The sequence below is a fragment of the Macaca thibetana genome, chromosome 14, assembly GCF_024542745.1.
Source record: "Macaca thibetana thibetana isolate TM-01 chromosome 14, ASM2454274v1, whole genome shotgun sequence".
NCBI classification, from domain to species: domain Eukaryota; kingdom Metazoa; phylum Chordata; class Mammalia; order Primates; family Cercopithecidae; genus Macaca; species Macaca thibetana.
This window is the reverse complement of record NC_065591.1, coordinates 265,145-290,674: the sequence shown is the minus strand read 5'-3', so window position 1 is coordinate 290,674 and position 25,530 is coordinate 265,145. Positions and strand designations below refer to the sequence as shown.

General features: G+C 59.7%; 2 protein-coding genes across 3 annotated transcripts in view; both read left to right on the top strand.

The window, feature by feature from the left end:
- The first annotated feature begins 1,234 nt into the window (after positions 1-1,234).
- Positions 1,235-25,503, top strand: ANO9 (anoctamin 9). The gene is made up of 23 exons (XM_050759311.1): positions 1,235-1,317; positions 8,422-8,496; positions 8,582-8,695; positions 8,897-9,048; positions 10,286-10,341; positions 10,434-10,492; positions 10,572-10,645; positions 11,095-11,229; positions 11,319-11,415; positions 11,819-11,879; positions 11,985-12,067; positions 13,345-13,449; positions 13,532-13,696; positions 13,777-13,813; positions 13,971-14,082; positions 22,181-22,238; positions 22,410-22,507; positions 22,590-22,732; positions 22,834-22,986; positions 23,709-23,856; positions 24,446-24,547; positions 24,622-24,715; positions 24,846-25,503. The coding sequence occupies exons 1-23, from the start codon at positions 1,312-1,314 to the stop codon at positions 25,062-25,064; spliced, it is 2,346 nt and encodes a 781-aa protein (XP_050615268.1). The 5' UTR covers positions 1,235-1,311; the 3' UTR covers positions 25,065-25,503.
- The window catches only part of LOC126936564 (interferon-induced transmembrane protein 1), a 135,262-nt gene continuing 113,420 nt past the window's right edge, over positions 3,689-25,530 (top strand). The window contains exon 1 of one of the 2 annotated variants that reach the window (XM_050759306.1): positions 3,689-3,692. The gene's annotated coding sequence lies outside the window, so the exon portion shown is untranslated. Of the gene's footprint in view, positions 3,693-9,705; positions 9,710-25,530 lie in introns of those variants that run through there. The other variant, XM_050759304.1, reaches the window with a different exon arrangement.

The window sequence follows — 25,530 nt, the reverse complement described above, 5'->3', positions numbered from 1 at the left end:
GGTGATCCACCCGCCTCGGCCTCCCAAAGTGCTGGGATTACAGGTGTGAGCCACCGCGCCTGGCCAACTCCAGATTTCACTTACAGGAGAAATACACAGCTTGTCGAAGCCACCACCATTCTGCACACAAATCTTAATGTGTCCCATTTGGATTTGCTCCATCTGAGTTCACAGGTCCTCGGCCACCACTTCACTCCCTTGTCTTTGCCAAAGTGGTAAAGCTGTGGTCTCTGCTGCTGTCCCAGCCTGTCAGGAGGTCCCCCAAGGAGAAACATGGGTGGGGCCATGTTAACCCTTGGGGAAACCGGAGCCAACTGTCAGCCCTGGGCCTGAACCACAGCAGAGGGCTGCTGGGCTTGCCGGGGGTGCTCTGGCCCCAGCGGGCCTGGTGCTGTTTGGTGTGACAGCGTCTGCCTGCAGAGCCCTGTCCCTGCTCCCCCAGCTTCCCAGCAGCTTTCAGAAGCGGACTCCTCGCCACACACACTGCAGACAATGCCCGCAGCCTGGGCCCCCACTGCCTGCATCCCCTCCATCCTCGGGGCACTCCACTGGGCGGTCACTCTCAGGACACCCAGAGTCTGCCCAGCTGCTGCCCTCAGCCCAGGCTGCACAGAACGTGCTCAGGGCCTGGGGATGTGGGGTGGGGGACTCCTCCTCCGTTGTCTACACAGCCTGGGGCCAGCCACGTGTCCCCAAGACTCCAAGGACTGCCCAGCTGGGGCCCAGAAAGCAGGGACTCGGGTGGGAGAAGACAGTTTCTTTGGGAGTCTGTCTCATCCTTAGTCCTCCTTGCCCCAGTTTCTCCTCTAAGGGAATCAACACTGGACCTGTGGGGTGGGAAGGCCGTGGCCTGGGCTGGGGAGGCCGTGGCCTGGGGTGGGATGCTTTTGGAGGGAACATGGGGATGTGTGAGCAGGGGTGAGAGAGGCAAGGCAAGTGGGGGTGTTGGTGCCAGCTCTGTCAGGGGCTCTGTGCCATCCTGCTTCCCCCTAGGACCAGGTATCATGAGCTCCATCTCACAGTGGAAACCCCGTTCTCGGGAACTCTAGCCTAGGAGTTCCCCCACCTGCCCCTCCGGCCCCTGACCCGCCATCTGGGCTCCAGGAAGGTGTCGCAGGCCCCAGGGGCTGGGGGACTCTCCTGGCCCGGACGCCAGCTCCTCCCCGACTACACCCAGGCGCAGAGGCTGCGGGACGCCAGAGGAGGAGGAGGGAGGGGCGAACCCCACGCGGAAGTCAGGTAGGAGCGCCCGCCACTGGCAGCTGCTCTCCTGGCCGTCAAACCCCGGCCGGAACTGCAGCCGCAGCCAGAATGCAGGTGAGTTCTGCGCTCAGAAGGGTCCACACCTGCGTGGCCCCAGCCACACCCACACCTGGGCCACCCGGCCCCAGCCACCGGCTGCCAGCCCCACCAGGAAGGCGCCTGTGTCCCTGCAGGCTGCCAGGTATGGTGAGGGTGAGAGCCCGGCTCAGCTAAGCTGCCCGCTGGACCCCTGGGGCACGCTGGGGGTTGGAAGTGCTGGAGGAGGGCGGTGCTCCTCCCTCCAGCTCGGGATTCTGAGGACACCAGGGCCGGGCTCTTAGCAAGTGTGTGGGACCGGGAACCTTTACCAGAGCCCTCAATACGAGATGGAGCGGGCAAGTCCACCGGGGCTGGGGCTGCTGGTGAGGACCCCAGACCCTGCAGCTGGTCCCTAAGGGGGAGGGGCCGTGGCTCCAGGCGGGCTGCCCCAGAGTTGGGAGCTGCAGAGTGGCTGGCGGGCTGTGGGCTCTCTGCTCCCCAAGGAGCCCTCCCCAGGCACAGGTGGGGCCGATTGCTGCAGCTGGATTCCGATCTGGGGGTGGGGGTGCAGAGCAGAAGGGGGCGCGGTGCAGGAGAACACACAGGAAGACATCCTTTCTCCCCTCTGCCAGTGAAGAGGTCACCTGGGGCCAGGGGCCAACACCTGGGCGGGTCAGCACCTGGTCGGCCCAGGGAGGAGGCAGTGGTGAGGTGCAGAGTGAAACCAGACTCTCTCTCGGCCTGCCAGGGCCTCCACCCGTGGGCTGCACAGGCGGCCTCTTGCTTCACCTCTGCCCAGGGCTCTCCTCCGCCCTCCACATCCAGCTCCGACACCCTGGCTGCTCAGCCCAGCACCTGATGCCCCTTGGCCTGAGCTCAGGGTCCCCACTGCCAGCCCCTTCCTCCCATGCTGGGGGTGGAGGAGAGACTTGGGGCTGGCCAGGGACTGGGTTGGGAGAGGCAGCACCTGGTCTGCCAGAAGTGAGAGCATCAGTCCTTCAAAAAGGACAGTTATAGCCGGGCCTGGTGGCGTGTGCTTGCAGTCCCAGCTACTCTGGAGGCTGAGGCAGGAGGACTGCTCGAACCCGGGCGTGATGGCGTGTGCCTGCAGTCCCACTTGGGAAGCTGAGGCAGGAGGACTGCTCGAGCCTGGGAGTTCTGGGCTGTAGTGTGTTAGGCTGATTGGGTGTCTGCACTGAGTTCAGCATCAATATGGTGACCTCCCAGGAGCAGGGGACCACCAAGTTGCCTAAGGAGGGGTGAACCGGTCCGGGTCGGAAACGGAGCAGGTCCAAACTCCCGTGGTGATCAAAAAGGACAGTTGCAGACACGGGGAGGACTTGGTAGTCCCAGCTCCAGGCTGGATCTGAGCGTGCCTTTCCTCTGCTCTAACCCCTTCCATGGCTCCCCACTGCCCCTGCTGAAGTCCAAGCTCTCCAGTTGGCCAAGCAGCCCTCCCTGATTGGCTTCTGCCAACCTCCAGCCTCCCCTCTGGCAGCTCCCTTCTTGTCCTTTATGCTTCTGCAAAGCTGAAGTGCCAAGGACTGAGTCCCTGGACTCAGTTTCCGTAGGTGCTGAGTGCTGAGTCACCAGGAGTAGTAGCTACCAAGTCCTCCTTGGAGGTGCTGAGTGCTGAGTCCCTGGGAGGTGCTGACTGCTGAGTCCCAGATACCAACTGCACCCTGATTCTCAGGGCCTGCCCACACATGTTCTTTCTCCCAGGAATTCTGCTCCCATTTTCTCACCTTCTGCCAACCTCTTACCCTACAATGCCAAGCTCCATGCCTCCTCACCTGCCAAGTAGGCCCCTGCCCCTGCATCCACGAACGCCATGCACTGCCTGGGAGGGCTGCATGCAGGTCACTCCGTCAGTGTCTGGGGATGGACGGGCACATGGATGGGTGAACTGACAGATGACAGACTGGGCAGCTGGGTGGGCGGACGACTGGCTTCAGGGCCTCCAAGGGAAGGTTTGCTCAGAGGATGCGTAGGCTGGGCAGAGGCTGGGCACTGTGGCTCACAAGGTGGGCCTCTGTGTGCTTGGGACTGCGGTGGGCGCAGGAGGGGACCCTCCGGGGATGAGGAAACCGAAGTTCTCAAGGGCCAGATTCCCAGAGGGCTCAGGGTGCTGGCCAAGAGGCCTGACGTGACCTCAGGAGGAGATGAGGCCCAAACACCTTCCCATGCACACCTGGGGGGACGTGTGTCACGGGACCCCTGGCCAGGCCTCTCAAGAGCAGGGTGGGGTCATATCTACACAGCCGTCTCCTCTGCCTGCCCCCAACCTGGAGGCTGGACTGGGAAGAGGAAGGATGGGCAGGACCCCCAGCTCCGTCCTCACACTCCAGCCCTTGGAAGGGTCTCCTGTGGGCTACAGTATCTCTAGAAGCTTCCTCATTGGGAGCCGGGGGCTTGCCCACTGGATGCTGGCCTATGCCCACAATGGGGGTGCCAGGGGCCCCCCACCAACTCCTTGGGGCCCTGGATTACTGGGTGTGTCGCCTGCGAGGGCTGTGGTGCAGGAAGGATGGGGAGGACAGTGTGTGGTTCTGTCCACCTTCTTCCTGTGTCTGCACACCGCTCAGGTGACTCTGGGGGCTGGGGTGAGGGCACCCTGTTGCACAGATGAGGAAACTGAGGCCTGGGGCGTCTCAGTTGTGTCGGAGCCACGGCCTGGCCGGCTGTCCACCCGGAGCTGGCCTCCCTCTCTGGGTTTGCAGACGGCAAGGCTGGCTGAAGCTTCAGAGGTCCCAAGACTGAGTGTGTAGGGCCAGCCCCGGTCCCTGCCTTGGGAGCTGGGAGCCTTTGGGCCCACACACAGCTTTCTGGAGGTGCAGCCCATGGACTGGGGACATGGGGGTCCCAGACATCTCACTGTGGATAAACCTCTCACTGTGGATAAACCTCTCACTGTGGATAAACCTCTCACTGTGGATAAACCGAACAGTCTGCTTGGGTGGAAGCAGAGGTGACTTCAGGTGGTCCAGCCCCCACCTGTGAAGACCCCGAGGGCGGTGTGGAGAAGCCAGGCTCCCGTGGCTCCATAAACACAGGCCCTGGAGATGGAAGGACAGATGGACGGCCCAGTCCTGGAGGCTTGTGGCTGCGGCCCCGGGGATGGGCCGGTGGGTGTGGCTCCGTAAACACTGGCCCTGGAGATGGATGGACAGATGGACGGCAGGTCCTGGAGGCCGGTGGGCCCAGAGTTCCGCAGCAGAGTCTCAGAGCCTGAGGCCTGTCTGGCTGTGTGTGCTGGGGGGCTCCACCCGTCTGGCTGTGTGTGCTGGGGGGCTCCACCCGTCTGGCTGTGTGTGCTGGGGGGCTCCACCCATCTGGCTGTGTGTGCTCGGGGTCTCCACCCGTCTGGCTGTGTGTGCTGGGGGGCTCCACCCGTCTGGCTGTGTGTGCTGGGGGGCTCCACCCATCTGGCTGTGTGTGCTCGGGGGCTCCACCCGTCTGGCTGTGTGTGCTGGGGGGCTCCACCTGTCTGGCTGTGTGTGCTGGGGGGCTCCACCTGTCTGGCCGTTGGGGGGGGCTCCACCTGCCAGCCCTAGTGCTTCTGCCTGGTCTAAGGGAGCAGCTAAGGGCAGCCAGGGGCTGGCACGCCCCAGGTGTGCGTGTAGCTCTGCCCCGGGTGGAGGCCTCCCTGTCAGCCCACATCAGTGATGAGGGCTCCACACCCCACTCCCCGGGGTAGGCTGATTCGGCTGTTTCGAGGCGTGGGGTCATCACCCCAGGGCTGCACGATGTCTTTGGTGGGGAAGAGGTTTCTGTGCCTCATTTCTGGGGTGAAGGATGACTTCCCACCCTGACCCTTGAGAGTGATCCCCAAGGACAGTCCCTTCTCCCAGGCTTCTCTGAAAGTCCCGCCTGGTCTGGGGTCCCTGCCTCGTCCCTTCCTTCTCAGGGGTCTGGGCTCATCCTGCCTGCTTTCAGCTTTGGGCCCAGGCTGATGGGAGGGGGTCTCTAATTTCAGCGTCTGCCAGAGGAGCTGGGGTTCTGGGCAGAGGAGGGACCCTCATCCTGGGTCTGAAGCCAGGCATGTGAGGGGCCATTCCCCCACAAACCCCACTGACACACTTCCCGGGCTCCTATGGAGGCAAACCACAGAGCCAGAGTGGTGACGCCCACGTCCCCCCGGCCACCAGTCCCCTCGGGCGAGGCTGCCCTCTGCATGAGACAGAGGTGCCTCTCCCACCTGGGCAGGTGCCACGCCCTTCCCTGCATATCTGTCTGAGGATGGAGGTTTCTCCTCTGACCCAGCACGGGGGAGAAGTTTCAGTGTGGCATGCCACACCTGAGTGCAGGTATCTGTCCGTGGGCTGTTGGGAAGGCCAGGCAGGGAGTCAGAGGAAGGGCTGATTGAGGCAGGAAGAACTGCTGGTCTAGGACGGGGCAGAAGGACCAGGTGAGCCCCGTGGGCCAACTAGGGCAAGAACCTCCCCACCCAGGGAGGCTGCAGTGTGGCGCTGGGCGCTGAGATGGTGTCTGCGCAGCCCATCTCCCCGTGACCGGGGCGTCGGAGGCCTCAGAGCCCCAGGGAGGCTGCAGTGTGGCGCTGGGCGCTGAGATGGTGTCTGCGCAGCCCATCTCCCCGTGACCGGGGCGTCGGAGGCCTCAGAGCCCCAGGGAGGCTGCAGTGTGGCGCTGGGCGCTGAGATGGTGTCTGCGCAGCCCATCTCCCCGTGACCGGGGCGTCGGAGGCCTCAGAGCCCCAGGGAGGCTGCAGTGTGGCGCTGGGCGCTGAGATGGTGTCTGCGCAGCCCATCTCCCCGTGACCGGGGCGTCGGAGGCCTCAGAGCCCCAGGGAGGCTGCAGTGTGGCGCTGGGCGCTGAGATGGTGTCTGCGCAGCCCATCTCCCCGTGACCGGGGCGTCGGAGGCCTCAGAGCCCCAGGGAGGCTGCAGTGTGGCGCTGGGCGCTGAGATGGTGTCTGCGCAGCCCATCTCCCCGTGACCGGGGCGTCGGAGGCCTCAGAGCCCCAGGGAGGCTGCAGTGTGGCGCTGGGCGCTGAGATGGTGTCTGCGCAGCCCATCTCCCTGTGACCGGAGTGTCGGAGGCTTCAGAGCCCCAGGGAGGCTGCAGTGTGGCGCTGGGCGCTGAGATGGTGTCTGCGCAGCCCATCTCCCCGTGACCGGGGCGTCGGATGCCTCAGAGCAGCGCTCCCCAAACTTTTTGGCACCAGGGACCGGTTTCACAGAAGACAGTTTTTCCACAGCTGTGGGTGTGGTGGGATGGTTTTGGGATGAAACTGTCTCACCTCAGATCATCAGGCACTGGATTCTCATAAGGAGCAGCTGAGATCCCTGCATGTGCAGCTCCCAGCAGGGCTCTCGCTCCTGCTAGAGTCTGATGCCGCCGGTGATCTGACGAGAGGCGCAGCCCAGGCGGGAACGGGAACGCTCACCCCCTGCTCGCCCCTGCTCACTCACTGCTCACCCCCCTCTCACCTGCTCACCTCCCTACTCACCCCTGCTCACCCCCTGCTCACCCCCTGCTCACCTCCTGCTCTCCTCGGTTCCTGACTGGCCGAGGACTGATACTAGCTGTGGACCAATCCCCTGCCTGAGAGCCTCCCATTCTGGGGTTGGTTGGATGCATTTCCTGGCTTCTGTGGTTGAGACACTAGAGAGAATGGGGATACCTGTCCCGGAATCAGTAGCTCCTGGTGTGTGTGGGGGGGGTGGGGGCTGGAGGGCAGACCTTGACTAGGGTTACAGACTTAGCGAAACAAAATAAGAGACAGGGCCAGGCGCCTGTAATCCCAGCACATTGGGAGGCCAAGGTGGGCGGATCACCTGAGGGCGGAAGTTCGAGACCAGCCTGGCCAACATGGAGAAACCCCGTCTCTACTAAAAATACAAAATTAGCCGGGTGCAGTGGTGGGTGCCTGTCATCCCAGCTACTCGGGAGGTTGAAGCAGGAGAATCGCTTGAACCCGGGAGGCGGAGGTTGCGGTGAGCTGAGATCATACCGCTGCACTCCAGCCTGGGCAACAAGAGGAAAACTCGGTCTCAAAAAAAAAGGAAAAGAAGAAAAAAAAAAAAAGAAACAGACACCCAGTCAAGCTGAATGTCAAATAAACAACATTTTTAGTGTAGGCGTGCACCATGCAATCACTGGGGCATCTATCCTACCCTACCCTGCCCTATCTATACTACATCCTCCTGTTGTTTATCTGGAAATGAAGTGTGACTGGGTGGCCTCTGTTTTACCCGGCAGCCCTCAAGGGCCAACAGGCTCAAGCAGTCAAGTGAGACTTTCTGGAGGAGGCAGGTCTTGAGCTTGGCGAGGATGCAGCAGGGAGAGGGGAAGGACTCAGGTGCAGGGACCGGGTATGATGCAGCCAGAGATGGCATGGGGACTGCCTCAGTAATTAACAAATATCAGGCGGACGCTCTGAGGCCCTGCAAATTCCCCTCCTCCGGAAGGTTCTGGCCCCAGACTCTCCTGTCGCTGTGTCTGCTGGGATGTGCCTTGGCAGTCACCCCGCGGGAGCCCCGTGTGCTGTGCCCTGCAGGCACTCACCTCGCCTGCTGCAGGACCCTCCCTGTGTGAGGATGGCATGGTGTCCATCCGTCTGCCCAGCCCCCGGGACCTCATGTGAAATGGGGCCGCCGTGAGTGCCCTTGTCTGCACCTCCAGGGGTGGACGGGCTGGGCCAGGAGCTGGGAGCGTTCGATTTTAAACACAGTCCAACAGGTTTCCAAACCCATGCTCTGATACGCACAGCACCGGGAGTGTGCAGGGGTGCCTGTGGCTTCTCCCGCGCATCGGCGTCTCCTGGTCCTCTGACCTGCGTTTCCCTGGCTGTTCTGGCGTTCCCGTCGCCTCCCCTGTCGGCTGCTCACCATGCTCCTCTTCCGTACAATCCCGCTGGCCTCTGTGGGCTGCATCTTCCCTTTTGCATTTGCAGGAACCCTCACGTGCTTCCGTCTCCACAGTCTTGTCGGTTGTTTGCAGGAGGTCCTGGCCCTCTGGCCTGTCACCCGCCTACAGCCAACTCCTTGGGACTCTGCTGTTCTCGCTGTGGGGAAGGACGGTGTGTGACTATGTGGTCTGACGCAGGGACCCGCCAGTGAGGGGCCTCTTGCCCCTAATCACATCCTCCTATCCCTTTCTCTGCCCCCAAACCCCCAGGGCAAAGACAGCCTCCGGATCCTGGTGGAGCCCGAAGGGGACAGCTTCCCTCTGATGGAGATCGGCACCTGTGAGGTGGGTGTCCGTGGGCCCCTCCCGGGCCCCCCCGGCCCTGTCCTGCCCCTTCACCTGCACCTGGCCCGGTGCCTCCTTCCTGTAGGCCGAGGCCTCTGAGCAGTGGGACTATGTCCTCGTGGCCCATCATCGCACCCAGGGAGACCCCCGGCAAGAGCAGTTCCTGGAGGAGCTCAGGAGAAAGGGCTTCCACATCAAGGTGGGCTGGTGCCCAGCGAGGGGCACGGGGTGTGGGGCTGGTCACGGGAGCACGGAGGGCCAGGCTTGGAGGCTGTCTCCCGGGCTGGAGGACTGGGGAGAAGCAGGGGCGTGAGAAGCGAGGAGGCTCCGTGGTCTGGGCCAGGGCTGCAGAGGTAGGGAAGGTTCGGAGGTGGAATAGAGGGTCCCGTGTGCCCCCCAGCCCCAGATGATACAGGACCAGAAACGGGTCTTCTTTGGGATCCGTGCTGACAGCAGCATCTTCGACCTGTACCGCACCCTCCTCCTGGAGCCCGAGGGGCCTGCCCCCCACGCCGAGCTGGCCGCTCCGACCCCCGTCCCGGTCACCACGAGGTGAGAGGCTGCACCCAGAGCTGCGTCCAGGAGGATCCCTTGCCACCCGTGTGCTTGGTCCAGACCGGGCAGGAGACAGTGCCAGGCTCTGGGCATCGCCAAGGCGGGACAGCCGCGTGGTCTCAGGGCAGGGGCCACAGGTGTGAGACCCACTGGCTGTGTGAGCCTCAGCTTCCCCATCCCAATAAAGGATCATGGTGGTTCTCACCTCTCAGAGCGTTCTGAGGGCCCCGTGTGGCTGCCTTCGTTCCTGGGGACAGAGTCAGAGCCAGCCTTAGGGGGTGGGCGGCATTTGCAGAGGCCCAGTGGCCCCTCCTGGACCAAGGCCAGTGTCTCTTGAAGACGCCTCCTCTCCAGGTCTGATGCCCCTTCCTGGACACTGTCCCTGGCCTCCCAGGCACAGACCCAGAGGCCCGGCAGGGACAGTCTCCTCACTCCCTCAGGCCCTGCTTCTCCCCAGTCCTCCAGCCCGGGAGGGAGCCTCCAAGCCTGGCCCTCCATGCCCCCATGACCTGCCCAGCCCCGTCCAGGCCCCGCAGGGCTCAGCCAGAGCCTGCTTTGTGGACCGGCCAAGGACACTCCTGGCAGTGGTCACGAGGCAGTGGAGGGGGCAGCGGATCCGTGAACAGAGAGCTGTGGGTCTTCAGGGGTCGCGAGGGGGCATCAAAGGAGGGGAGGTGGCTTCAGGGGGCACGTGCCTGCGACGTGCCCTGGGGTGTCCAGGAGCCATGTCTCTAGGCACAGGGGGAGGCTCGGAGCCCGGCTCTGCCGTCGGACACCCGGTTGTGCTGCTTTGTGGCTGTGTGGCCTCGGGACATTCCCTTTCCTGAGCCTCAGTCTCTGCACAGACAGAGCAGCTCCCAGGGTATAAGGAGGGTGTGTGCGGATAAAGGCCGGGGTGTGCTCTGGACACAAGGGGCCCGCAGGTGGGAGGTGTGGTTGGAGGTGGGGGCTGTGGTCTGGGATTCTGGGAGGGACGGGCTGGGAGGAGAGGAAGCTCCCAGCCCAGCCTCATCCTGGACGCCGTGGGGCAGGTCAGGCCCTGGGAGCACTTTAAGGGGGGTGCGGGGGGAGCTCCTGGGTGGGTTGTGGATTCTGGGTTCCGGTCAGGGCTGGCAGGCTGGGGGCTCCGCCAGGACAGGGAGGGGCCTGGGCCTGGCCAGACCAGAGGGCAGGTCGAGACCTGGAGGCAGGGTCCACTGTGGTCACACGGGCCCACCCTGCTCTGGCTCTTGAATCTCAGAATCCGAATCGTGAACTTCGTTGTCATGAAGACCAAGACCTCGGCTGGCGGTGAGGGCAGGGCTGGGGCACCGACGGGGCGCCGCGGGCAGCCTCCTCCAGCACTTCACTCCCCCTGACTCGTGAGCCCCTGTGACCCACAGAGACCTTCGAGGATCTGGAAAAGGACGGGGTCTTCGAGGCCAAGTTCCCCCTGCACAAGGTGAGGAGTGGGCAGCCGGGAGAGGGCCTTGGGGTGGGACCCTGGGATGGGGGCTCTCATTCCCTGTCGCCCGAGCCAGGGGGAGGGACACCTGAAGAAGACGTGGGCAGGCTGGAGACACATGTTCCGCGAGCAGCCAGTTGACGAGATCAGGTAACACTGGCCAAAGAGATCACAGGAACCCCACGGACGCCCCCAGATACCCACGGGAGCCCCCACAGCCCTGCAGACTAACCCACACACACCACCCGGAAGTTGCCACCCCCTGTGGATGCCTCCACACCACCACGGCTGCCCTCACCCCTGTAGACGCCCCCACACACCACCCAGAAGATGCCCCCACACTGCCCACACCCCCACAGATGCCCCCATGCCCACAGATGTGCTCCCCATTCAGACTCACTGATGCCACCAAAGGAGAGACCCGCCTCCCCCACCCTGTCCCTCTCCCACCTCCACCACCCCTCCCACCCCCGTCCCTCCCCCACCGCCCCTCCCACCCCCGTCGCACCCCTACGCCCCCTCCCACCCCCGTCCCTCCCCCACCGCCCCCTGACAGCCACGTGCCCAGCGGAGCGGGCCTTGACCGCTGCTGCCTGCAGGAACTACTTTGGGGAAAAGGTGGCCCTGTACTTCGCCTGGCTGGGCTGGTACAACTACATGCTGGTGCCGGCCGCCCTGACAGGCCTCTTGGTCTTTCTGAGCGGATTCTCGCTGTTTGATGCCAGCCAGATCAGGTGGGCTGCAGCAGGGGCCGGGCATGGGGGTCCGGGCTGAGCCCCGCTGCCAGGAGGAGCTGGCCCCAGCCTCATCCCTGCCCCTTCAGCAAGGAGATCTGTGAGGCCCACGACATCCTCATGTGTCCCCTCGGCGACCACAGCCGCAGGTACCAGCGGCTCTCGGAAACCTGCACTTTCGCCAAGGTTTGTCACCTCTGGGTCCACCCCAGGGCCTGCGGAAGATGGGCACAGTGCGCCCACCCGGAGGTGGGGAGGCCAAGGCCTTGGAGCCCTGCAGAGCTGCTCAGTTTCCCCACAGGGCTGAGGGGGAGGCCCAGCCCCAGCCCACCCCCCCTCCCCGGCCCAACCCCCCCTCCCCGGCCCAACACCCCCCCGGCTCACCCCCCCCCGGCCCCCCCCCCCCCCCGGCTCACCCCCCCCCCCCGGCTCACCCCCTCCTCCCCGGCTCACCCCCCCCCCCCCCCCCCGGCTCACCCCCCTCCCCCGCTCACCCCCCCCCCTCCCCGGCTCACCCCCCCTCCCCGGCTCACCTGCCCCCCTCCCCAGCTCACCCGTCTCCTCTCCGGCCCACCCATCACCCCCCCAGCTCACCCACCTCTTTGACAATGACGGCACGGTGGTGTTTGCCATCTTCATGGCTCTCTGGGGTGAGTTGCTGCGGGACGCCTCTGCGGGGCCGGGGGAAGTGCCAGCCTGAGCTCCAAGGTCCACCCGGCGTAGCGCGGTGATGCCCCTCCTTGCCCCCGCCACAGCCACGGTGTTCCTGGAGATCTGGAAGCGGCAGCGTGCCCGCGTGGTCCTGCACTGGGACCTGTACACGTGGGACGAAGACCAGGTGAGGTGGAGCTGGCAGCACAGCTGAGGCGGACCTGGGCACAGGCTGGTGCCCTGCACGGCCTACATATGCCTGTCGCGTTTGAGGCGTGTGTCCTGTGTCTGTCTCCCCGCGTGTGGGGCATGTGTCCCATCTGTCCACCTCTGAGGTGTGTCCCTGTGTCCGTGTCCCCACGTGTGGGGCGTGTGTCCCGTCTGTCCACCTGTGAGGCGTGTCCCGTGTCTGTTGCCCCACGTGTGGGGCGTGTGTCCCGTCTGTCCACCTGTGAGGCGTGTCCCGTGTCTGTTGCCCCACGTGTGGGGCATGTGTCCCGTCTGTCCACCTGTGAGGCGTGTCCCCGTGTCCATCTCCCCATGTGTGGGCCGTGTGTCCCGTCTGTCCCGTGAGGCGTGTCCCTGTGTCCGTGTCCCCACGTGTGGGATGTGTGTCCCGTCTGTCCACCTGTGAGGCATGTCCTTGTGTCCTTGTCCCCACGTGTGGGGCGTGTGTCTCGTCTGTCCACCTGTGAGGCATGTCCCGTGTCTGTCTCCCCACATGTGGGGCGTGTGTCCCATCTGTCCACCTGTGAGGCGTGTCCCTGTGTCCGTGTCCCCACGTGTGGGACGTGTGTCCCGTCTGTCCACCTGTGAGGCGTGTCCCTGTGTCCGTGTCCCCACGTGTGGGACGTGTGTCCCATCTGTCCACCTGTGAGGCGTGTCCCTGTGTCCGTGTCCCCACGTGTGGGACGTGTGTCCCATCTGTCCACCTGTGAGGCGTGTCCCTGTGTCCGTGTCCCCACGTGTGGGACGTGTGTCTCGTCTGTCCACCTGTGAGGCATGTCCCGTGTCTGTCTCCCCACGTGTGGGGCGTGTGTCCCATCTGTCCACCTGTGAGGCGTGTCCCTGTGTCCGTGTCCCCACGTGTGGGACGTGTGTCCCATCTGTCCACCTGTGAGGCGTGTCCCTGTGTCCGTGTCCCCACGTGTGGGACGTGTGTCCCATCTGTCCACCTGTGAGGCGTGTCCCGTGTCTGTCTCCCCACGTGTGGGACGTGTGTCCCATCTGTCCACCTGTGAGGCGTGTCCCGTGTCTGTCTCCCCACATGTGGGGTGTGTGTCCCGTCTATCCACCTGCGAGGCATGTCCTCGTGTCCGTGTCCCCACATGTGGGGTGTGTGTCCCGTCTATCCACCTGCGAGGCATGTCCTTGTGTCCGTGTCCCCACATGTGGGGCGTGTGTCCCGTCTGTCCACCTGTGAGGCGTGTCCCGTGTCTGAGGCTTGCCTGGTGCTCTCCCCAGGAGGAAATGGCACTTCAGCTCATTAACTGCCCTGACTACAAGCTCCGGCCACACCAGCACTCCTACCTGCGCAGCACCGTCATCCTCATCCTGTCCCTGATCATGGTATTCGGGGGACACCGCGGTGGGGCTGGAGACCCGGGCTGCGCACCCGCCCTAGCCCCCACCCACCACAGCCGTCCCGCAGATCTGCCTCATGATCGGCATGGCCCACATCCTGGTGGTCTACCGCGTCCTGGCCTCTGCACTCTTCAGCAGCTCGGCCCTGCCCTTCCTGGAGGATCAGGTGACCACAGCAGTGGTGGTGACCGGAGCCCTGGTGCACTATGTGACCATCAGCATCATGACCAAGGTGGGGCCGGGAGTGGGGCAGGCGCGAGCTGGGGGGTCTGCCGTGGCCCCAGTGAGCCCATTCGGTGCCCTCCTCCGCAGATCAACAAGTACGTGGCCCTGAAGCTTTGTGACTTCGGTGAGAGGACGACCCCAGGCCCTCTTGGGGGACCTGGCGGGAGGACTCAGGGCTGGGCCTTGGAGCTGTGGTCAGAGAGCAGGGGAGGGGGCCCTTCCTGCTGCCCCAGGGCCTCTCCCATGAGCAGGGAGAGAGGTGAGGGCCCGTTCCGTTCCAGAGATGCCCAGGACCCACTCGGAGCGAGAGAGCAGGTTCACCATCCGCTTCTTCACACTGCAGTTCTTCACCCATTTCTCGTCTCTCATCTACATCGCCTTCATCCTGGGCAGGTAGGGCCGGCGCCAGGCTGCTCCAACCCAACTCACGAGGGCTTGTTCCACCGCCTTTAAAGTGGCAATATCCATTCTTTTAATTTTAAAAATAATTTCTGCTGAGAACGAGTGGAAATCCAACATAGAGACACGTGAACGAAGCCTGCAGTGAGCCCAGCTTGTAAATTCCAGGCCCTGAGGTCCATCAAGACAGTCTGGTGGCCTCCCAGGCTTCCTCATGCATTTGCAGGCACGTAACAGCACTGGCAGAAATGGCTTTGTCCTAGGAATAAGGGCACCTGCTCTTTATGCTGGAAATGCACTCAGTGTCTTCCTGGGTCTGCCTGTCCACGCACCCTCATATACATGAGAGAGATAGGGTCTCGCTGCCGCCAGGCTGGTGTCCAGTGGCACAATGTTGGCTGACTGTATGGTAGTCTTGACCTCCTGGGTCTCATGAGTAGCTGGGATTACAGGTGTGCACCACCACACCCAGCTAATTTTAATAATTTTTGTGGAAATGGGGTCTCACCGTGTTACCCAGGCTGGTCTGGAATTCCTGGGCTCAAGCGATCCTCCCGCCTCAGGCGTGGTATTAGGATTTCAGGTGTGAGCCACTGCACCTGGCCAAAAAAAGGTGCACATTGATTGTGGAGCCAGAAAGGTTCATTTCACTAATTAGGAAGGTGAGATGAGAGGGATGCTGGCTGCAACTTTACTTTTCTTTTTTTTGAGACGGATTCTCACTCTGTCACCCAGGCTGGAGTGCAGTGGCGCGATCTTGGCTCACTGCAACCTCTGTTTCCTGGGTTCAAGCGATTCTCCTGCCTCAGCCTCCCGAGTAGCTGGGACCACAGACGCCCACCACCACGCCTGGCTAATTTTTGTATTTTTTGTAGAGATGGAGTTTCACCGTGTTGGCCAGGCTGGTCTTGAGCTCCTGACCTCAGGTGACCCACCTGCCTTGGCCTCCCTAAGTGCTGGGATGACAGGTGTCAGCCACCACGCCTGGCCCTGTAGATGCTGGTTCTCGACCTCCATCCGTCTTGGGAAAGGCGTGCACCATGGCTTGCTGTGGGCCACGTATCTCCTGGCGGACCTCTCACTCTGGAAGTTCCTGGGGCTGAACCCTGGTCTCCTGTCTGCAGGCAGGAGGATGCTGTCTATGTGCTGGGGCTGGGGCTGGGGTTGGGGAGGACACTGTGGGGCCTCAGTGTCAATTGGTCCAACCCTGTGTGCTGAGTCCTTGGTTGTTGAAAACCCTAGTGAGCTTCTAGTCCTCCTGAGGGGGCTTTGTGGTCAGGTAGGAGGCCCAGGGACCTTCCAGCTGCAGCTGCATTCTCCGAATCAGTGCCCCCAAGTCACCAGGCAGCCAAGTCCTGAGGCTTCCTGGGGCTCCCGGCAGCGCTGGATTGCTTCCTGAGTATCTCCCCTGAAAGCCTGATGTCTTGAGCGGACTGCAGGCCTCTCCGGTTCCCTTCTACCTGTAAGGTGATACCTGATAGTGGTGTCAGCAGCCTGTCATTTTATTTTATTTATTTACTTTTCGAGACAGTATCTTGATCCATTGCCCCAGGCTGGAGTACAGCCTCAAACTCCTGGTTCAAGCGATCCCCCTGCCTCAGCCTCCTGAATAGCTGGGACTACAGGCATGTGCCACCATGCCTGGCTAATTTTTTATATTTTTTGTAGAGACGGGGTTTTGTCATGTTGCCCAGGCTGGTCTTGAACTCCTGGGTTCAAGCAATCCTCCTGCCTCGGCCTCCCCACGTGCTGAGATGACAGGTGTGAGCCTCCGTGCCTGCAGTCGCCAGTTTAATTGTGACTTGGGAGTGTGCGTTTACATTAACATAGATCCTGCTAAAGAGACCTCCAGAAAGGCCGTGTCAGCAACAAAGTCACCCACAGTGTGCGAAACGTTCCATCCTGAGCCAACGGGCAGTCTTTTCATTTTTTAAATGTGCCTTTAAAAAAATATTGGTGAGGGGCCGGGCACGGTGGCTCAGGCCTGTCATCCCAGTATTGTTGGAGGCCGAGGTGGGCGGATCACGAGATCAGGAGATCAAGACCATCCTGGCTAACACGGTGAAACCCTGTCTCTACCAGGGATACAAAAAATTAGGCGGGCGTGGTGGCGGGTGCCTGTAGTCCCAGCTACTGGGGAGACTGAGGCAGGAGAATGGCATGAACCTGGGAGGCGGAGCTTGCAGTGAGCTGAGATCGCACCACTGCACTCCAGCCTGGGCGACAATGTGAGACTCAGTCTCAAAAAAACCCAAAAAACCAAAAAACTATTGGTGAGGTTTAGCATCTTTCCAGATATTTATTGACCATTGTGTTTTTTTCCTACGACTGACTGACTGTTCATATTATCTAAGCATTTTTGTTATCGTAGCACCAAGGCAAAGTTTCTTTCTTTCTTTCTTTCTTTCTTTTTCTTTCTTTCTTTCTTGTCAGTTTCTTAAAATCATGGTATGTTTTAGTTTGCATCATATTTATAACATTTATTGTACAGCTCTTTGTTTTTCCTGGAGTCTCTTTTATTTTTTTTTTTTTTTTTTTTTTTTTTTGTCTGCCTTCCAATCCATCTGCTGGGATCCATCTCTGTGTATTACACAGAGTCCCTTTTCTTCCGGAAATCTTCTCGGGAGCCCTCCACTCTCCTGCCCAGTCCTGGGGTTTCTAGTTGCCTTTTTTTCTTGAATGCCTTTATCATACCCTCAATTTTATCCAGCCTCTCTACGGTGTACCATGTATTGCACAGACTCCCTTTTCTTCCAGAGACCTTCCCTGGGAGCCCTCCACTCTCCTACCCACGCCTGGCAGGTTGCTCTCTGGGTCTCTTTCACGGCTGTCTTCTTGGGACTTGTTTCTGTTACTTTCCTGGGTTAGGGCCACTATTTCCTGAATTCCCAAGCCATCTTCTTTCTTGGTTTTTGCTCTTTTTCACTAAAAAATGTATATTTGGGAGGTAAACTTTCTGAATTCTTCTATGTCTAAAAATGTCTTTATTCTACCCTCGCATGTGATTGACATGGCTGGGTATAGCAATCTAAGTTCAAAATAAATGTCCTTCTAGAACTTGAAAGGCACTGTGTTGCCTTCTAACACACAAAGCGACTGGTGAGAAGTGTGTGGAAAACCTGATTTTCATTCCTTCCTAGGCCTTCTACTTTTTTCCTTCTGGAAGCTCTAGGGCTTTCTCTTTAAACCGGGGACCAATGGCCGGGCACAGTGGCTCATGTCTGTAATCCCAGCACTTTGGGAGGCCAAGGCAGGTGGATCACGAGGTCAGGAGATTGAGACCATCTTGGCTAACATGGTGAAACCCCGTCTCTACTAAAAATACAAAAATTAGCCGGGCGAGGTGGCGGGCGCCTGTAGTCCCAGCTACTCGGGAGGCTGAGGCAGGAGAATGGCAGGAACCCGGGAGGCGGAGCTTGCAGTGAGCTGAGATCGCGCCACTGCACTCCAGCCCGGGCGACAGAGCGAGACTCTGTCTCAAAAACAAACAAACAAACAAACAAAAACTGGGGACCAATACTACTTTTTTCCTTCTGGAAGCTCTAGGACCTTCTCTTTAAACTGGGGACCAATACAGGGGTGGGTTTTTCTTTATCACTGTGCTGGGCAATCGGTGAGCCCTTCCCATTGAAATCCTGTGTCCTGTCTAGGCTCCTTAAATTTTCTTCTTTTTTAAATACTTTTTCCCTCAGGTATGGTTTTAAAAATGTTTCCTTCCGCTTTCTCTTCACGGAGCTTCTGGTCCTTGCGGGCTTGTTGACCACGCTCCTCACCTTTTTCGCCCATGCGTCCCTTCTCTGTCTCCTCCTGTAACATCTGGGGAGATTTCCTTCACTTTGCCTTTTTCTCCATCCATTGATTTCTTTGTTTTACATTTAACTATTAAAGTCTTAATTTCTTTTTTTTTTTTTTTTTTTGAGACGGAGTCTCGCTCTACCGCCCAGGCTGGAGTGCCGTGGCCGGATCTCAGCTCACTGCAAGCTCCGCCTCCCGGGTTCACGCCATTCTCCTGCCTCAGCCTCCCGAGTAGTTGGGACTACAGGCGCCTGCCACCGCGCCCGGCTAGTTTTTTGTATTTTTCAGTAGAGACGGGGTTTCACCGTGTTAGCCAGGATGGTCTCGATCTCCTGACCTCGTGATCCGCCCGTCTCGGCCTCCCAAAGTGCTGGGATTACAGGCTTGAGCCACCGCGCCCGGCCTAAAGTCTTAATTTCTAAGAGTGTTTTTTGTTCCCTATTTATTTTTTATTCACAGCATCCCATCTGTGTTTTTATTTTCTTGAGGATTTCAATTAGGTTTTCCTTCTCCCTAAGTTCTCATCTGTTCCCTGATTATCTCTTGTTTCCTAAAGGGTCCATTTTTGGTTTTTAATCATTATCCTCCTGTTACACAGGTGGTTTCCCTCTTGTGAGTAAACCTTCATGGGTATTCATTCATATTAAGGACCCAAGATCTGAATTGATTTTTCTCGATGGATGAGATGGGTCTTTATAATGGCTGGGACTACAGGCTCACGCCACCATGCCTGGCTAATTTTTGTATTTTTAGTAGAGACAGGGTTTCTTCATGTTGGCCAGTCTGGTCTTGAACTCCTGACCTCAAGTGATCTGCCTGCCTCAGTCTCCCAATGCTGGGATTTCAGGTGTGAGCCACTGGACCTGGCCCACAGTTGAACATATTGATTAATCTTGAGGAGTGGCATAATAGTAGCTACATCCATTGCACACTCACACATTCTATCATTAACTCATTTAATCTGCACAATAGCCCTATAGGGCACAGCTGATCTACAGATTAGATGACTGAGAATCAGAGAGGTTAAGAAACTATCTCTAGGACACACAGCCAGTGGGTGGTGGAACAGATAAAAACCCCAAAGTCTGGCTCTAGAGCTTAGTTCTAGGCAGTGCCTCTTTGCACAGGGGGTCTCTTGGAAAACAGAGGTGAAAATGTATCTGGTTTCCCATGTTACACTACAGCAAATTTTCTTTTTGACAATACGTTCCTTTATGGTTCTATTTTTTCATGCCACTGCCCCCACCAGCCCCCATCGCACATCTCTACAAAGAATAGAATATTAGTTGGGTGTGGTGGTGTGGGCCTGTAGTCCTAGCTACTTGGGAGGCTGAGGTGGGAGGATGACTGGAGCCTGGGAGGTGGAGGCTGTAGTGAGCCATAATCTCACCATTGCACTCCAGCCTGAGTGACAGAGATCCTGTCTCAAAACAAACAAACAAACAAACAAAAACCTTAAACGTTCAAATCCCTGACTTGTAAGGAATTTGTTTTGCTGCAAGGGGCAGAGGAGGGAAGCCTGTTTGAAATGAGGGAAGCCTGTTTGAAATGCCTTCTTCATCATACCCCAAATTCCATTCTTTGCTTATATATTGTCTTTTCATGGATTCTGACAAGTCCAGGGCTAGCCCCTTGCTGTGTTGGGTATTCTTCCTTTATGCCTTACTGTAGGGTGGGGCTAGCTGCTGTCCATCACTCTTCTTTTCTACTTTTTTAATGGTTATTTACGTATTTCATTCTTTCAGATGAATGTCAGAATCATTTTGTCAAATTACCTAAAAATTCTGTGAGACTGGCTGGGCACGGTGGCTCACGCCTGTAATCCCAGCACTTTGGGAGGCTGAAGTGGGCGGATCATGAGGTCAGGAGTTTGAGACCAACCTGGCCAGCAGGGTGAAACCTCGTCTCTACTAAACATACAGAAATTAGCCGGACGTGGTGGTGCACGCCTGTAATTCCAGCTAATCAGGAGGTTAAGGCAGGAGAATCACTTAAACCCAGGAGGCGGAGCTTGCAGTGAGCCGAGATCGCGCCATTGCCCTCCAGCCTGGGCGACAGAGCAAGAATCTGTCTCAAAAAAAAAAAAAAAAATTCTGTGGGACTATGGGACTTGGCTTAAGATCGTAGAAGTAAAATGATACATTATTTCCAAGAAAATCACCATAACAAATGACCACAGCTTAGTGGCTTCAAACAGTCAAATTATTACCTCCCAGTTCTGCAGGCCAGAAGTCCCAGATGAGTCCCACCAGCTGAAAACCAAGGGGTTAGCAGGGCTGGGCTCCTTCTGGAGGCCCCAGGGGAGAATTCGTTTTCAGCTTCTCCTTGGTGCATGGCTGCTCCTCCCCCTGCAGAGCCTGTAGTGTGGGGCTGAGTCCTTCTGACTCCCGAGTCCCTCTGGGTCCTGAGTCCTTCTGGGTCCTGAGTCCTCCTGGGTCCCGAGTCCTCCTGACTCCTGAGTCCTTCTGGGTCCTGAGTCCTTCTGGGTCCTGAGTCCTCCTGGGTCCCGAGTCCTCCTGACTCCTGAGTCCCTCTGGGTCCTGAGTCCTTCTGGATCCTGAGTCCTTCTGGGTCCTGAGTCCTCCTGACTCCTGAGTCCTTCTGGGTCCTGAGTCCTCCTGGGTCCTGAGTCCTCCTGACTCCTGAGTCCTTCTGGATCCTGAGTCCTTCTGGGTCCTGAGTCCTCCTGACTCCTGAGTCCTTCTGGGTCCTGAGTCTTCCTGGGTCCTGAGTCCTCCTGACTCCTGAGTCCTTCTGGGTCCTGAGTCCTCCTGACTCCTGAGTCCTTCTGGGTCCTGAGTCCTTCTGAGTCAGGCCAACTCCCAGCTGCTCCCTGTCCCCATGGAGGGACCCTTGTGATTACACCAGGAAAACCAGATAACCCGAGATAATCTCCCCATCTCAAAGCCAGCTGATTCAAAGCCTTAATCCCATCTGCCGTGTGAGATAAAATTCCTTTGCCAGGTAAGAACGTGGTCACAGGCTCCAAGAATGAGCACGTGGATGTCTTTGCAGCCCCTCGCTCTGACTACAAATACCTCCTGCGTTTCCTTATGGAAGAACAAGGTTCTCCACGCAAGTCTTTCATGCTCCTTAGTAGTTCTATAGTTTTCTTCATGTAGGCCCCACAGATACCTTGTGAGTTTCAGTCTCATTATGGTATAACTGGTGCTGGTGTCTGTGGGTGACCGATGCTTTCTCACGCCACATTTCCCTGCAGCTTTTCCCCACACAGACAAGCCAGTTCTGCTGGATGCTCACTTTGTATCCACTTGAGCACCCGATTGATTTATCCACCCAGCCTTTCAGTTGTTTTATTTTGATTTTCCAGGTATATAATCATGTTTTCTAAAAACAGCCATTGTTTCCTTTGCAAATGTATACTATTTATACTTTATATTTCTCTTGCTGATTTGCAAGGAATTCCAGAACCGTGTTAAATACCAGCTGTCGTGAGCTACAATAGGAATGCTTTCGGATTTCACCACTGACCACGAGCCTGACTTTTGGTTTAAGATAGTTCATGTATTTCTCATATTATGGAAAGCAAGTGATTTTAAACACAAAATAACCCAATGTGCCGTTTCCAGGGGGAGAAACTGAGGCCACCTGTAACAGACAGTGTCTGGAGCACGTGTCAGAGCCTGCGGCCTCGCCTGTATATGTGTGTGTGTGTGTGTGTGAACGTCCACGTGCAGGTACAGTTTGTCTGGCAGCCTGTGGTCTCCCCTGTGTGTGTGTGTGTGTGTGTGTGTGAACGTCCACGTGCAGGTACAGTTTGTCTGGCAGCCTGTGGTCTCCCCTGTGTGTGTGTGTGTGTGTGTGTGTGTGTGTGTGCACGTGCCCACGTGCAGGTGCGGTTCGTCTGGGAGCCTGTGGCCTCACCTGTGTGTGTGTGTGTGTGTGTGTGTGTGCGCGCGCGCCCACGTGCAGGTGCGGTTTGTCTGGGAGCCTGTGGCCTCCCCTGTGTGTGTGTGTGTGTGTGCGTGCCCACGTGCAGGTGCGGTTCGTCTGGGAGCCTGTGGCCTCACCTGTGTGTGTGTGTGTGTGTGTGTGTGTGTGTGTGTGTGCGCGCGTGCCCACGTGCAGGTGCGGTTTGTCTGGGAGCCTGTGGCCTCCCCTGTGTGTATGTGTGTGCGCGTCCACGTGTGGGTGTGGTTCGCCTGGATGTGAGCACTTGTGCCCCGCTCACCTGCAGGGCCTGCCCTGCCTGTTCTTTCCTCTCTGCTTCTGTCCTGCTGCATCCACCCTGTCCGAGGCAGGCCTGCAGTGCCCCAGACCTCCCCTTCCTCCCCAGGATCAACGGCCACCCCGGGAAGTCCACGCGCCTGGCAGGCTTGTGGAAGCTGGAAGAGGTCAGTCGCCCCCAGGCTTCAGGCCACTGCTCCCCTGACCGTCCCCCAGGACGCCTTCCTGATCCCCTCCCCCGTCTGGCCCCGCAGTCCCACGCCAGCGGCTGCATGGTGGACCTGCCCCCCTGCTCTCCCCCAGGACCCCTCCCTGACTCCTCCTCTCTGGCCCCGCAGTGCCACGCCAGCGGCTGCATGATGGACCTGTTCGTGCAGATGGCCATCATCATGGGCCTCAAGCAGACACTCAGCAACTGCGGGGAGTACCTGGTCCCGTGAGTGCCGACCCCGCCCAGCCCCGGGAGCCCCCGGCCCCTCCGCCCCTGCGCCCTCCCCGCCACGCAGCTCTCCCCGCAGGTGGGTGACCCACAAGTTCCGCTCTCTGCGGGCCTCCTTGGCCGGGCACCTGCCCCGGGACCCCGAGCTCAGGGACTGGCGGCGCAACTACCTTCTGAACTCTGTCAACGTCTTCAGCCTGTTCGACGAGTTCATGGAGATGAGTGCGTGAGCGCTGCGGGGCGGGGGTTCGCGAGACTAATGCGGGGCGGGGGTCTACGGCCATGAGCGCGGGGCGCCGGCGAGCCTGACCCCCGCCCCGCAGTGATCCAGTACGGCTTCACCACCATCTTCGTGGCCGCCTTCCCGCTGGCGCCGCTGCTCGCGCTCTTCAGCAACCTCGTGGAGATCCGCCTCGACGCCATCAAGATGGTCTGGCTGCAGCGGCGCCTGGTGCCGCGCAAGGCCAAGGACATCGGTCAGGCCCCGCGGGTGCAGGATGGGTGGGAACCGGGCGGCCTCAGGCCTGTGGGCTTCCCGCTGGCCACGCCGGCTCAGCTGGACATAATCTGTGATCTCACACCGCAGACAGCCCCCAGCCCTCCTCTGATGGCCTCGGCCTCGGATGTGGGCTGAGCCTGGGTGGGAGGGTCCCAGAGTGGGCGGGGCGGGGCGCTTTGTAGGCCCCTCCCACAAACCTTCAGGCTCTCACGGAGGGGCTTGACGTCCCCAAGCGGGACCCAGGTTCTGCCAGTGGCTGGGGCAGGAACAGAGCAGCCGGCCTGTGTCCCAAGACTGGTCACGTGGAGATGGACAGGCAGCAGGGGAGCCACAGGGGCTGGGGCGCTGGATGTGGGGAAAGGGAGAGAGGTGTTAGGGAGGCCCCCAGTCTTGGGGCCCAGGTTACAAGGTCTTACCCTGGGGTGGGAACCCACGAGGTGGAGTGGCTTGGGGGCGAAGTTCAGGAAGATGGAGGGATGAGGGTCCTGGGTCCCTCCCTGTCCACATCAGGGTGAGGGGTGCAGGAGCGCTGAGGCCATGCTCTGCCGTGGCTGGGGACTTCCTCATGAATACTGTGGCCCTAGGGCTGCAATGGGACACCATGCACAGAGACATGGCATGCCCGTCGTTGGCCGGGGGTGGGGGGCAGAACGAGCCGAGGGAGACGAGTCAGACCGCTTGTCCACTGCTCTGGTGCAGGGACCTGGCTGCAGGTGCTGGAGACCATTGGTGTGCTGGCGGTCATCGCCAACGGGTTGGTCATCGCCTTCACATCTGAGTTCATCCCCCGCGTGGTCTACAAGTACCGCTATAGCCCATGCCTGAAAGAAGCCAACTCCACCGTCGAGTAAGGCCTCACAGTGTCTGGAGACCCCAAGGAGAAACTGGCCCCACGACAGCCAAGCCCTGGGGAAACCCAGACTGTCTCTCCTGGGAATGGCTGGATCTGTCAATACCCCTGGGGCTTTAATGAGGCTGGGGCCCGGGGGTGGCCCCTGCCCTGTGCCCACTGACTGCAGGCCCTGGGCTGGAGGTCAGGGATAACTGGCCAGGACCGCAGTTGGGGGTGAAGTTCCCAGACCTGGCTGCCTCCTGAGCAGGCCCTGCCAGAACGGCTTCCTCCCGACGTGAGGTTCCGCATGTCCTCTTCTGATTTATCCAGCTCTCTGACCTGGAGGAACCACCAAACCAGACTGGGTCCCCAGGGTCAGTCCCTGGCAGGGAAAGTGGCTGGTGATGTCCAGAGTCCCCACAGCACCCCCAAGCCCCTGGATGTGAAGATGTGCTTGGCCTGGGAGCCCCATCCCACTGGAGGCAGTCTGTGGTGTGGCCCCCACCTCACTGTTTGCTCCATAACACAAGCTAGAAGCACCCTGGGGCCTGAAGGGGCCGCCCTGGAAGACACCCCACCCCACACTCTTCTCCCCTCTCCCCAGCTGCCTCAAGGGCTACGTCAACCACAGCCTGTCCGTCTTCCACACCAAGGACTTCCAGGACCCCGATAGGATTGAGGGCTCAGAAAACGTGACTCTGTGCAGGTTTGGAACTCCCCATCCCCCAAGAATGCCCTCTGAACTCCCGACCCCTGACCTCAGGTACTTCCTTACCCCAGATACAGGGACTACCGCAATCCCCCCGATTACAACTTCTCCGAGCAGTTCTGGTTCCTCCTGGCCATCCGCCTGGCCTTCGTCATCCTCTTTGAGGTGAGCCGGAACCGGGAGAGGCCTTGGAGTGGGTCTGGGCAGTTCTCTCTCCAGCCCTCCTCCCCGGCCCGGAACCCCCAAATGCCTGCTGGCGCCTGATCCTGCCGGACCTCTCCTGTGCTGCCCCTAGCATGTGGCTTTGTGCATCAAGCTCATTGCCGCCTGGTTCGTGCCCGACGTCCCTCAGTCAGTGAAGAACAAGGTTCTGGAGGTGAAGTACCAGAGGCTGCGTGAGAAGATGTGGCATGGAAGGCAGAGGCTGGGCGGGGTGGGGGCAGGCTCTCAGCCCCCGATGCCCGCCCATCCCACCCCAACCTCCATCTTCAGTGCCAGGAGCACAGACGTGTAGGGCCAGAGCCCGTCTAGAGGCCACTAGGAGCTGAGACGGTGCCACCACCAGCACCTCCTACCAGCTCACCGCTATGCGTGTTGAGGGGTGCTGTAAGAAGGCCATGCCTATGGGGGGCCACAGGAGTCCCCTGTATGTTCAGGGCATCTGGAAGCCGCCGGCCTGTTCCGCCTGCTCCGTCTTTGTGGGGGATCTCAGGCTTGGCACAGACCTGACTTGAACTCTGGGTGATTCCGGGCACCCACAGAACTGGGAGTAGGGGGCTCTTCAGGCAGCCACAAGGCAGGAAAACTGGCGCAAGTTTCCTGGGCCTCCCTCTGACTTCTAGGCGCCAGATCCGGCCATGCCCCCATCCTGGCTATTGGGGGTAGCCTGAGCCCACCTTGCTGGCCTGTTCCCTTCAGCCAGCAGTGGCTTCTGTAATAAAATTAAACCTGTCTGTCTTGCTTTCCTGGCCTGGTTGGGT

Bases quoted from the DNA above. Each gene is read 5' to 3' on its own strand.
- ANO9 (XM_050759311.1), top strand. The intron at 14,083-22,180 runs GTAGGGCCGGCG...CTTCCTCCCCAG, and splicing joins ATCGCCTTCATCCTGGGCAG to GATCAACGGCCACCCCGGGA. The intron at 24,548-24,621 runs GTTTGGAACTCC...TCCTTACCCCAG, and splicing joins GAAAACGTGACTCTGTGCAG to ATACAGGGACTACCGCAATC.